This window comes from Anolis carolinensis, chromosome 5 (assembly GCF_035594765.1).
Source record: "Anolis carolinensis isolate JA03-04 chromosome 5, rAnoCar3.1.pri, whole genome shotgun sequence".
In the NCBI taxonomy this organism is placed as follows: domain Eukaryota; kingdom Metazoa; phylum Chordata; class Lepidosauria; order Squamata; family Dactyloidae; genus Anolis; species Anolis carolinensis.
In genome coordinates this window covers 139423605-139436255 of record NC_085845.1, presented here as the reverse complement: position 1 = coordinate 139436255, position 12651 = coordinate 139423605, and the positions used below count along the sequence as shown (strand labels likewise).

At 36.8% G+C, this 12651-nt stretch overlaps 1 protein-coding gene across 1 annotated transcript in view; it reads left to right on the top strand.

Moving 5' to 3' along the window:
• Positions 1-8649, top strand: part of capza2 (capping actin protein of muscle Z-line subunit alpha 2) — a 34639-nt gene extending 25990 nt beyond the window's left edge. The window contains exons 6-10 of the mRNA XM_008111169.3: positions 832-911; positions 3212-3290; positions 3713-3784; positions 6291-6353; positions 7694-8649. Of these exons, the coding sequence (XP_008109376.1) occupies positions 832-911; positions 3212-3290; positions 3713-3784; positions 6291-6353; positions 7694-7834 (435 nt within the window). The 3' untranslated portion in view covers positions 7835-8649. The remainder of the gene's footprint in view (positions 1-831; positions 912-3211; positions 3291-3712; positions 3785-6290; positions 6354-7693) is intronic.
• The last annotated feature ends 4002 nt before the right edge of the window (positions 8650-12651 follow it).

Here is a 12651-nt window from a genome sequence, read left to right as displayed (position 1 = left end):
CCATCCCTCCCTAGCCGGCTTTTCCTTGACCTGAGAGCCCCCCCCCCAGAGCTAGGGCTGCAAGTGGAAGGACATTGCTTCTGTTTGCACCCAACTGGGAAGGAATGCCAAATGAATGGCAAATCCATTTTTGTTAATGCGCACCTCAAAATTGAGGTGTGAATTACAATCATTGATGCATTAGATTTCTGTAAATATGGGTATGTATTTGGTCCTTATTTGTGTATTACTCATGAAACTTGGTCATGATATCTGTCAATAAGGCCTTTGTCTGCAAGCCAAGCAGACAATACAGCTTCAAAATTACTATTGGTTTAACAATACTACAAAATGCACCAGTAATTCACTAATAACTGTCATGTAGACTGATTGTATACATCTCTGAGTATTCACAAATAGATTTTCCAAGTCATAAATGGCAATTAGAAATTTTTGGCAACCAGCTCTGTCTTGCCACTGATAACTCTTTTCTAAGCTAAAAATTACAGTGAAACATTAATTTCACTGATAACTAGAAACAATTTTAGGCTACAAGTGCAAGCAAAACTTCACAACTTTTCACAACTTCATTAGGTGGTTGTTCAGTCTCTCCTGTTGACATTGACCTGAAAAAATAAAGCAGATTTTGTAAAGCTGTTCCTGATTTTTTTAACAAAAAAAATCCATAATAGGAATTACAACTTAACAATTTACGTATTTTATTTTAAAAGTAGAGGCAGTGGTCATGCTCAGAGGCTAATTTATATTAATTTCCAGAGTGGGAGCAGTATTCCACTTTTCAGTCTTACATTTAAGTTGTGGATTCAGAACTACCTTTCTTTTCTGATTAAGGTATATGGAAAAACAATTGATGGACATCAAACAATTATTGTATGCATAGAAAGCCATCAATTTCAAGCAAAAAACTTTTGGTGAGTATGCATGGCCTTATCTGTTACTTTTAAATCGGTTCCTTTTTATTCATGTCATTTATTCCACTTATTGTAATTGATATTGATGAGAAAGTAGTTCATGTTAAAACTACTGGGTGATAGTGAATATTGCTGAAACAGGCTTCTACTCATGTGGTGGAACGTTTTTCCCTTGTCTCCTTCAGGTTTCATGTCCAGCCCTGAAGTCAGCTCAGAGCACTGAATGACTCTTTAGGAAAACTGTTGACAGAAGTGGTGCAGAGGAACTATTCTGTCATTGAATGTTATTTCATTTGTGGACAGACACTATTTGATTCCTTCCATAGAATTTAGCTTTCAATTTTGTAGAAAACTTCCACTTCTAAGAAAAATGTAGGAATGTATTTGGAAAGCTATTTGAGAAGTTTCTTAATAATGTATCCAAAGTGTGTATATGTGGGAAATTAACTTTTGCAATACAACTGCACTTGCTTAACACCAATGATGAGGGGTGGGGGACCAGCGCTCTTGTCAGAAAGTAGAATTGGTTGAAAAATGGAACACAGGTTTTAGCTTGCAAAGGCATTTTGACTACTGAAATATATACATAACACTGTATATCACTTTTGAATGAGCGATAAAGCTAAAAGATTTTTTGCACACATTCAAAACCCAGTTTAGGGCAGGGGCCACTCTTTCAGCAGGCAAGTCTTAGGACCATGTGCCTGGGTGCAAGCAGCCCAAACCGAGCTTTGTAGACAAGAACTGATAAAAAAGCAGATCCCTCACAAAATTAATAAAACTTGTCTGTGATTTGCAAGCTTTGAAAGAGTGAGATCTAAAGGGGGGGTAGTCTCTACTAGATGTGGCTTAAGTATATGGTAAAACCTCTACATCCATGATTTTACTTATTTGTTGTTCACACAACAGCTTGTGTGGGAGGGAAGTAAAAATAATTACTCCACTCCCTTGCCAATTTCCTTGTGAAGCCCAAGGTTGTTATGTGAATGTGCACTCAACAGCATCAGATTTGCAGAAAGGAGGAAGTAGGCAGAATTGCCACCCTTGCTAACTCCAGAAGCTAAAGGCTGTTGTGTACTCATTTATACTATAGCTGTGGGCTGGGTGGGGGAGCAGAAAGAACCACTGCTACTACTATGGCTTTGCCACAAGGGAGGATGGGAAGCTGACCCTCCTTTCTCAGATGAAACAGAACAAAGGCTCCATCACCAGGGAGAAAGATGGGAAGCTGCCTCTTTTTCTCTCAGGCTACAAAATAGGAGAACACCAGTTACTCTCCCCACTGTGGGCAGTAAGTGAGCAGGAATGGGGGGAATAATATGAAATACTCCATTTTCATTCTGAGTGTGAAAATCAAATGTTTACCATTATATGTGATTTCATGCATCTGCAGGAAGATCTGGAACAACAACAACTACTACTTCTCCTTACAGTATTATTATTAACTTGATTTATACCCTGTCTTTCTCTCCGTGGGGACTCAAAGCGGTTAACAGGATACAGGAGTGGTACCCTATTAAATCATACTAGTTTGCTTTGTAAATGAGTTCGACACATGTATTGTTATAAATAAATTAGGTTTTCAAAGTGTTCTGGATTTGCATAATTGTAAAGGCATCGGATCCTGTCTGATCTGGGAAGCTAAGCAGAGTCAGCTCTGTGTAGTACTTGGATGTGAGACCGGCAGCTCATAGAAGGTGCTGTAGGCTGTTATTTCAGAGGAGAGGACTAGCCAAACACTCTCTTTAGTGGGTTGCTGAGTTTTCCAGGCTTTATGGCCATGTTTCAGAAGCATTTTCTCCCACATCTATGGCAGGCATCCTCAGAGGTTGTGAAGTATATTGGAAACTAGGCAAGGGAGCTCTATATATCTGTGGAAGGCCCAGGATGGGAGAAAGAACTCTTGTCTGTTGGAGGCTAGTGTGAATGTTGCAGTTAATCACCTTGATTAACATTGAAAAGACTTACAGTTTCAAAGCCTGGCTTATTCCTGCCTGGGGGAATCCTTTATTGGGAGGTGTCAGCTGGCCCTGATTGTTTCATGTCTGGAATTCCCGTTTTCTCTTTCTTTCTTTCTTTCTTTCTTTCTTTCTTTCTTTCTTTCTTTCTTTCTTTCTTTCTTTCTTCCCTCCTTCCTTCCTTCCTTCCTTCCTTCCTTCCTTCCTTCCTTCCTTCCTTCCTTCCTTCCTTCCTTCCTTCCTTCCTTTCACAAAAACAGTGAACATTTCATAGTTTTAAACATTTAGGATATCAGTCTCAATTCTTTTTTGTTTGTTTATCTGGAACGTTCTCTTTTTAAGGAATGGTCGTTGGCGATCAGAATGGAAGTTTACAATCACCCCTTCAACTACTCAGGTGGCTGGTATCTTGAAAATTCAGGTAATTTGCTTAATTTACCACAATAATATCAATAGTGGTAATTATCTCTTACAGTCCTTATGAGCGGGCTTGTGTTTTTTCTATTGTGTGGGGTACAAAGTTTTGCAGCAAATTCCCCCATCATCGATCCTTGAAATGATACACTTTGGGCTAAGATATACCACCCCCAACATACACACTTCCTGAAAAAATAAGAAATAAAATAATGAAAAATCAAAACAGGAAGGGAAAGCAAAGAACCATCTAATTCTAGTGTCTGTGATGTACAGATAAACAAAAACTATTATGGTGAGAGTTGGAACTGTTGACATCTTAATTCAAGTTAATCTATCTGGATATTAAATGGAGCATAACACTATTAACTGGTCCATGGTAATATTTTCTGTGTCTGAAGATTTTCTATCATTATTATTTGTATGCAGGTTCATTATTATGAAGACGGAAATGTTCAGCTAGTGAGTCATAAAGATATACAGGATTCTTTAACAATTACTGTGAGTATCCTGACTTATTTTTGTAGGAAGCATTTTTACTTAGATTTGTCAAAGGGGGTCATATTAGTCTGTTTTGGCAATATGTACTGTCTATGTGTTTATGTACGCATATATATTCACCTAAATTCTTATGCTACTATAATTTGTTTATGAAGTGCTGTCATCATTTTTAATTAAGAGTAGTTGCAGAAATGAAATGCTCAATTTTGACATTAGCATTCAGTTTTTGTGTTTGTTTGTTTTTTCTTATTCAGTAACCCACAGGCTGGTTGATGATGTGTTTTTATCAGAGCCTCATTCTCTGCTTTTTATTCCCTGAATATCCAAATACTATTCACTGAAGAAATTTATAAAGCTAGCACCAGCTGATATTTCACATTACTGCTATCTGTAGTTATTTCATAGTCTGATTAAAATATGGAATGCATTGCTACATGCTAAAATTCAATATAAAAATCATGATGACATCTGTGACAAACTATTGGGAAACTTTGGTATACATTTGGCCCTCCTTATCTGCAGGTTTTACAAGCATGGCTCAAAAATACTTGGAAAAAACCCTTCAAAAAGCAAGCTTTGATTTTGTCACATACTACACAACACACTATGCTGATGTGTAAGCATAGTCTGCTGTAGCCACCCGTTTTACAGATCCTCAGCTTCTCTCAATTAAATTGTTCTTCAGTTTTGTAAAGGATGCCATTTTACTACACCACTATATATAACAGAATTTGAACATCCATTGGGCACACTGGAACCAAACCCCAGAAGATATTGAGAGCTCACTGTATTCCAAATTGTTGCTGGAAAATGTGTCAGTATTTTGGAAAATTTATAAAGTTACAGGTGTAAATGATGAGTCACTGTTCTTCAGAAAGCTACAGTGTTGTAAATTCTTCTTTCTTGATTTCATTTAAGGGCAGCCTTAAACCAGTTCCCCCTCCCCCCAAAATGTGGCCATCACTTCCTTAGGGAGCTAGAATTGTCAGTAATGCCAATATCTGATTTGCAGTTTAGAGGATGAAGCCTTTCTCTAGCCAGTGCTGTAACTGTTTTTTGTGACAAATATTTTCATATTTTTGAGTATGATTTGGTAGAATTGTGCATTACATTTTCTAGAACTTTAAAATATACTTGTAGTATCTTGTAGGCAGAACATCTTTTGTGCCATAGTACATCTTCTTTTGAAGTCTATCTTCATTCAAAACCAGCTTGCCTTTTGGAAAAGATAGCAGCTGATGAGGAAAAATCCTAATGTTTCATGTGGAACTAGATATCTTATACAAGGTTCATTCTTGTACAAGATATCGGGGGGGGGGGGGTGTAAACATTTTGCACAGGAATTTAGTCGGAGAACTAAATTCCTGTGCAATGAGAATGGGTAAAACAGCCTTCTCAGGTGGCTTCATTTTGATATGGACCTAGACAAGGATGCTGTGAACTGAAGGCAACTTTCTTCTCAATTTGCTTTGGAAGTCAAAAGGTCAGAAAAGGGAAAAATAATTGAAATTTATAGCTTTTGAAGTCTAGATAGTCTGGTTGTTAAAATCCTAGCTGCTTTAGGAGTTGTGAGGGAAAGCTGACCCTAGTTACCAAAAACAAATGATTAGAAAGTTGTGCTAAAGTACTGTGATCTGTTGTGATGCTTCTTATGTTGAAGGTCACCACATTTTTTGTCACTACACTTTTCTGATTATTCATATTCTCAAATAATTCTGTTTTAATGTGTGTATATTTGTAGATTCAAAACTGTATTGAAATGCTTTTAATGTAAGTCACTTTGTGTCTCCTTGTGGAAAGGAAAAACAGGGTATAAATAAACATGATCATAAACCTGATAATATAGATGCAAAATGCAAAACTAGGCTTTTGCTTGATAGACCAAAGAATGTGATCCTAATATCTGATCTGTCATAAGTCTCATTGCCATTTCATTTTAAGAATATGCTCATTAGTGAATGAATCAAATTGGGATATGACTCTGTATTTATGAGCTATAAAGTCAAGCCTTAATGTCTGCTGGATACTTTTTAACTCAGTATTGAAGAAAAGGCAGACGGCTTGGAGTTTTTAATGATGCAGTGAACCGGGAAACCAGAACCACAGCTACTTGTAATTTGTGTTCCCCTTTCCTTTGACTTGTCCAGAATGAATTCTTTCTGCTCTGTTCCATTTGGGACATGTGCAAATGGTGGAAGAATCACTCCAGAAAAAGTTGAAAATAAGAGGGGGGGGGAACCAAATTATTTGTACTTTCTCTGCCCCTTGACATCACTAAAAACATTTCCTAAGTTGCTCCACCCAAATAAATGCCAATGCAGTTGTACTATGGTGATTACCTGCTTCTTTTGAAGCTTCCTGAGAATGTGCTTTTAACAGAGCTATGAACAGTGAAAAGTCTCTCTAATTGCTCATAATTGTCATACTTCAAGAGGCCATTGCCTTTAAACAGAGACCCACCTCAGTAGAATATGGTACATGAGATTTAAAAATGTATTTCTTTCAGAATGAAGCCCAAACAGCAAAGGAATTTGTAAAGATTGTAGAGGCTGCAGAAAACGAATACCAGGTATACAATAAGCTTGTAATGTGTGTGTGCACGCACACATTATTCTATTTCTTGTATAATATGTGTTTTGAAAGAGTCAGAAAATGGGTGATAGGCATGTGTCAAAATGCTGAAGCCTCAGTGGGTCACAGCACAGTTGAGAAAGAACATTTGCTAGATTTGTATCTGACAGAAATGTAGCCATTTTCTGAGAATTTCCTAGCATAGGCTTTATGAGTAGAAAGATGCAGTGCCTATTATCTAAACTTGTGACTTACTATGAGACTCTTTTTTAAAAAATAGAAAGCATTTATGCCAATAGTCATGTTTATTTTTATGATTGAGAAGAGCAGTTATAGGTGCAGATGCCCCATATATTTCTATTTGGCTGATTCATTTTAAACTCAAAAGGAAACAGATTTATGGTTCTGAATTCTGCCAGATTTTTTTTGGGGGGGGGGGGGGGATTGTGCGGTTGTTTTAAAGTAAACTCCAGGATTTGAAGTCTCCAGGAGCAATTTTGGGATATCTTTTTCGTGTAATTCTTGGGAGTGCTATCAGAATTATTTGCAGAGCAGAATAAGCTGAGAAACGGCATATGGCTGCTGAGCCATAATTTCCCCACCTTTGGCCTGTATTAAAGTAAAAGCAATAAAATTAGTTTTAACACAATTTTCAGGAACAGAAGTATATCCTAAGAAATGTCATACCACTCTTAAGTACTGCCTAGGAGATGAGAGAAAGACCTGTTCATTCAAACAATGTTCTGGTTCCTCTTCTGTGGATGGTTTGAGTTGCTAAAAGTGGGCACTTGTTGGATGCCCCTTTCTGTCACTGTTATTTTGTAAGATGTGCAATGAACCCAGTTCATTTTGGTGCATATGTAACACCTTTATTATGGAAAAAATGCATTTTGGTTGCATATGTCTGCTTATTTTTCACTATGAAAGTATACAAAAACCTAATCTCCATTTGATGTCTGCCGCAAGTGAAAGTTGAAGAGTCTTAAGATTTCTGGTCAATCATGTTATATGTATTGTCACCTGAGGCATTTTTTTCTGATATAGACATAAAACCAGTTTTCTAAGATGCTAGCAGACACTGCGGTTGGGAACATATATCCAACATTGCACTATTGAATTTTTTGCAAATGCAGACAGATTTTCTTTTCTCCCCTCTTTCTTGCATCCCTCCACATTACCCAAAGACTTTACATATATAATATTTGGATAAGAAAACACTTTCTCTTAGTTATGCTGAAAAAAACTGTCCTGGCATAGTTGAATTCACTTTGTTCCGTTTATACTCTTTATCAAACCATGTTTTCTTAATATGTGTCTTCTGTTTTTTACTGTGAACAGACTGCTATCAGTGAAAATTATCAAACTATGTCGGACACTACTTTCAAGGCCTTACGCCGACAACTGCCAGTTACTCGTACAAAGATTGACTGGAATAAGATCCTTAGCTACAAGATTGGGAAAGAAATGCAGAATGCCTAAAATGAAGATTGCAAGCCTGGATCATTTTGGTGTGCTTGAATACAAAATAATCACAAAGGTATTCAGATTTATTAAGTCACCCAATCAGCATGGGCATCTGCCATTGAAAAATCACTGTAAGTAGTTTGAACACGAGGCTTAGCTAATTGACCATTTTTCTTTGTCCTTTTGTTTCTCCTTTAAACACTTATAAAATCAGTGTAGCTGGAAATGTTGAGAGCTTCTGATATATTTAGACTTTTTTATAATGATGCCATGCCTATAGTTTTCAGTTAAATTAAAACAGTTTGAAAAATATTTTTGCATAAGATTATCCTACATTGCTTGCTTTCGTGCAGAAAAACGTCTTCTAGAACACAGTTCCCTAGAAGAGGTTGTTACTGGATATTACAAGTTTGACATTCAACATGGATTTTAGCCATGTATATTGTAGAAATAATATATCCCTTCATCATATGAAACCCTGGGGAAAAACATTCTTTACCCAACTCTCCACTTATTTAGCTAGCTTGGTGTTGACTTTTTTTAAGGCCAATGTCTAATGCTGTTTTTAAGGTGTTGAAAGTAAACATTAGTGCTTATTTTGGAAATGCATTTAGTGCTCTATTCCTGACAGCTACTCAGATGAGTTTGGATTCCATCAGTCCTCAAGTTACTTTTACCATTCAGCCATAACTGTATTATAACAAGGCATATTGTAATTACACACATATATATAATCCTGTACTCATTACTGTGTCTGTCAGTTTCCTTTTTTTCTTGGATTGAAATGTACTAAAATTCAATGTGACATTAAAATGCAAATTTTCTATTTACTTATGTGTATGATTATTTTTAAAAAGCCAGTACAATAAGATTAGGTATTGGCAAGACCAAGGAGTATAGCGTTCATAAACAAACAAACAAACAAAAAAGACTTCAGTTGTTGTAACGATAGCGAGTCAAATGGAATTCTAGGAGATGAGTACAACAATTTAGACATAAATAGCAACAGCCTTTTCACATTTTCTTTCCAACATGGTGTCAGGATTTACAGAAGGGAATTCTCAACTGATCCAGATGCTGGTGTTGTAAGCTGCAGTTAAGACTCAAGAGATTAGGGTATTTTAAAGTCATTTTGCTCAAAAATTCAACTTCTGTATTGGCTGGATTTTCTTCTCATTTAAGTTTCTGAATGTTTTTAAATAATCACATAAAACACAATGCAGCAATTCAGTCTCCATATTACTAAGGCAGTGGTGACCATTATCTTTCTATATAAAACAAATGGCATATTATCCTAAGCTGAACCGGAGCACTTCTGTCCACAGCTGCCACTTCAAGTCAGTGTCATTTTAGGAGCACTTTCAACCTGCATGCTTGGTCTTCCTAGAACTGTTATCACCGCCAATGTGAAATGTAACCCTACTGCTACATAGCCAATGCACTACAAGAATCTGGACCAAGCATAAATGTGTTTGCCTTACTAGTCCAATTTTGTTCTTGGGCTAATTTTTAAAGTTTTGAAATTCACAATTCCCTGGGCTCGGATGGAAAGGACAAAGTGATATTACTATCATTTATATACCGGTGAAATCTTACTCCAGAATATCTCGCATCACAGATCCATGTAGATCAGCCTTCCTGAAACTGATGTCATCCAGATGTATTTCGTATTATTATGTGCTTTGGTTTGTCTAACTTTATCCCAACTCTGTCAAAAAGCGAGGAATAAACTGAAAATAGAATTAAGTGTTTTAAATTATATTATTTCCTTCTTACGCTTATGCTTCCAGGGAATAGGTTTGTCCAAGTCTTTTGCAATTTTACTCATGACTCTTTGAAACATAAAAATAATAAATAGAAGGCAAGAAGAAGAAATTCAGCAGAATGTGATGGCACTGAGAAAAAGAAAGCCCAAGCTTTGTCTTTTAACTACTGTGCAGCCTCTACAGACCTCTATTCTGCAGAAGTGGTTTCAGATTTACTACTAGTTTCTGGTCTACATGAACCTCAGTTGTCCAGATGTTTTATTTAACAACAGCTACCTCACATCTTTACAGATTTGCTTCTGTGTCACTTTCTTTTCCTAGGTCATTTTCTCACTGCATTTAATTTGGACTTGTCAGGAAACAGAAGGCAGGATACTGCAATAGTGGCATGGCTCTTCTTCCACCTGACCTATTTCTTTTATGCTAGTTCTTTTCATATTTGTATATTTTAAGTTGTATTGAAATGCTTTTAGTTCTGAGCCGCTTTGAGTCTCTGTATCACCGAAGACCTCTTTTCGTATATATCAGTATCCAAATATATACCATCCTAATAGATCAACCACTCGTGAAGAGGGGAATGATTATACTGCAAGAAGTAGCCTTCTTGAAAAAACACATCATATACCAAGCATCATCCTATATAATAAGAGAACTCAATTTTACAGTGTGACTACTCACATATGTTGAGATTTTAGGGCTTTCCTACAGTTTTATAGTAGTCATAAATTGTTGTATTAAGCTCTTCCAGAGTTATGCTCTTGGATCTATAGCAGCAGATGCATCAACATGAATGACAAGTTTACTTTTACATCATGTGGATGATTGTCAATTACCTTACCCTGTAATTTCTGTTTTTAGCGTCATTAATAAACAATAAGCTATGAAAGTCTTTTCTTATCCCTGAATTTCCTTGTTAATATTTTTAAGAATGTCTACCACAACATTTTAAATGATTATATTTTTACACTGTCCCCTCTTTTCCCAATTTCCTTGCTTGTAGTTGATAAAGTAGTACAGATTTCCACAGCAGCCGCAGTCGTTGCTATGGAACTGCACAGAGCTCCTGAAGATTGCTTATAGGATCCATCATTTTTATTTGAAACAACGTGGAATTTAAACACCAAATAATTTCATTAAAATAGAGATGATTATAACATTTTGTGCCACTGTCATTTCGCCACATACTTCTGTGTTTGGCCAGATCACACATAGGTATGCCCTGCCAAATCTGGGGAAAGATCTTAGGTTTTGAAAACTGAGTCTTTAATAAGACATAATGTTGTTTGACATATCCATCAATTACACAGTGAGATTCCAAATAAAGTTTGCAATGTGTCTACCCAAATCTGTGCTAGAATAAATATGTGCCAAATCAAATTTGTGCCAGGATAGAGTATTTTGTCCTTCAGTGCCATGGTAAACGATTTTGAATGTGTTATTTTTGTGAACACCTCTTAGTGTCTTTCTTTAGTAATGAAAAAGAGATTCTGAATCAAATCCAGTGCTAGTTATTTAAAAAGAACATCACTATTATTTTTAGCAAACAAAGCTACCTTTCCTACCTGCATTCCTGGCAAAGCTCCTTTGCTTTTAAGAGCTACATACCAGGCAGAATTGCTGCTGGTTAAGCTTTTACCATAAATGTCTTTGCCACATACGGAGGAGACTACTGTTAATGTGGCAACAGATACAAAAAATGGTTACCAAGCTGCTAATTGGTTCTGGCCACAAATTATACCAGTTCTGAAAGAATTGCTTTGTTTTCCTATGGTACTATAGCCCAATTAGAAGTACTGCTGCTGATCTTTGAAGCTATAAATGATCTGGACTCCAAATAACTGAAGCACCACTTTTTCTCTTTGAAGGTCTCCCTCTAAGAATATTATCTGTAGGTCCTGATTGCCATGCTCTCTCATTTTAAAGTGTGATAGCTGGCTATGTCCCACAGAGAAGTAGAGCACAAAATAGAACAAGGGAGGGCTCTACACTGTAGAATTAATGCAGTTTGACACTGCGTTAACTTCCATGGCTCAATGCTATGGAATCCTGGGACTTGTAGTTTGGTAAGGCAACAACACTGACAGAGAAGGCTAAAGACCTTTTAAAACTACAACTTTCACAATTCCCTATCATTGACCAATGGGAGTTAAAGTAGTGTCAAACTGCATTAATGCTAATGTGTAAATGATGATGATTATTATTACCTGCCTCTCTTCGAGGCAGAGTACAACATGATAAAATTACACTATTAAAATGCATGTAACAAATACACATGGGTAAAATGCAGATTACAATTACCGATAAAATGCAGGTTAAAATTCACAAGTTAAAATGGACTGGGTAGGCCTGCCAGATGAGAAGCATCTTAAATTCCAAATGCTCATTTAGCCACCGGATCTCTTCTGGCAGGTCATCCCCACAGTCCTGGGTGATGGCCGTAAGTTGGGTTCTAGCTGGTTGGAGTAGCTGAAACCCAGAGGACCTGTGTTCAAGGCGGATTGTGCGGGAGATGATCCAGTAACCTGGACCCAAACAATGTAGGGCTTTAAAGGTCAAAACCAGCACTTAGTGTTTTTCTACTACAGCAATTGGCAGCTAGTGGAGTGGCTGTTATATAGGTGTAACATGCTCACTCGTGGATGTTCCTGAAGCTATTCTGGTTGCTGTGTTTTGAACTATTTGAAGTTTCTAGACTTGGCACAGAGGTAGCCCAATGTAAAGCGCATTGCAGAAGTCCAACCTTGAGGTTACCAGCATATCTCTAGGTAGGTCTACACTCTGTGCATCTAGCTTCCTTTCTGATGTCTTCTAGAACATTTAAGAACATGAGAATGAATGAAGAGCAACATTGGATCAGACCAAAGTCCATAGGTTAAGAACTCCTGGTTCATAAAATAGTTCAAAGGTTAAGAACTCCTGGTTCATAAAATATATAATTTTTAAAATATAGGCTGAGTATCCTTTTTTCAGAAATCTGAAATGCACCAATCCAAAAGTATCCATAAAGGTGGCGTAGATGATAATACTTTTGCTTTCTGATGATGCAATGCGCATACATTTTATTTC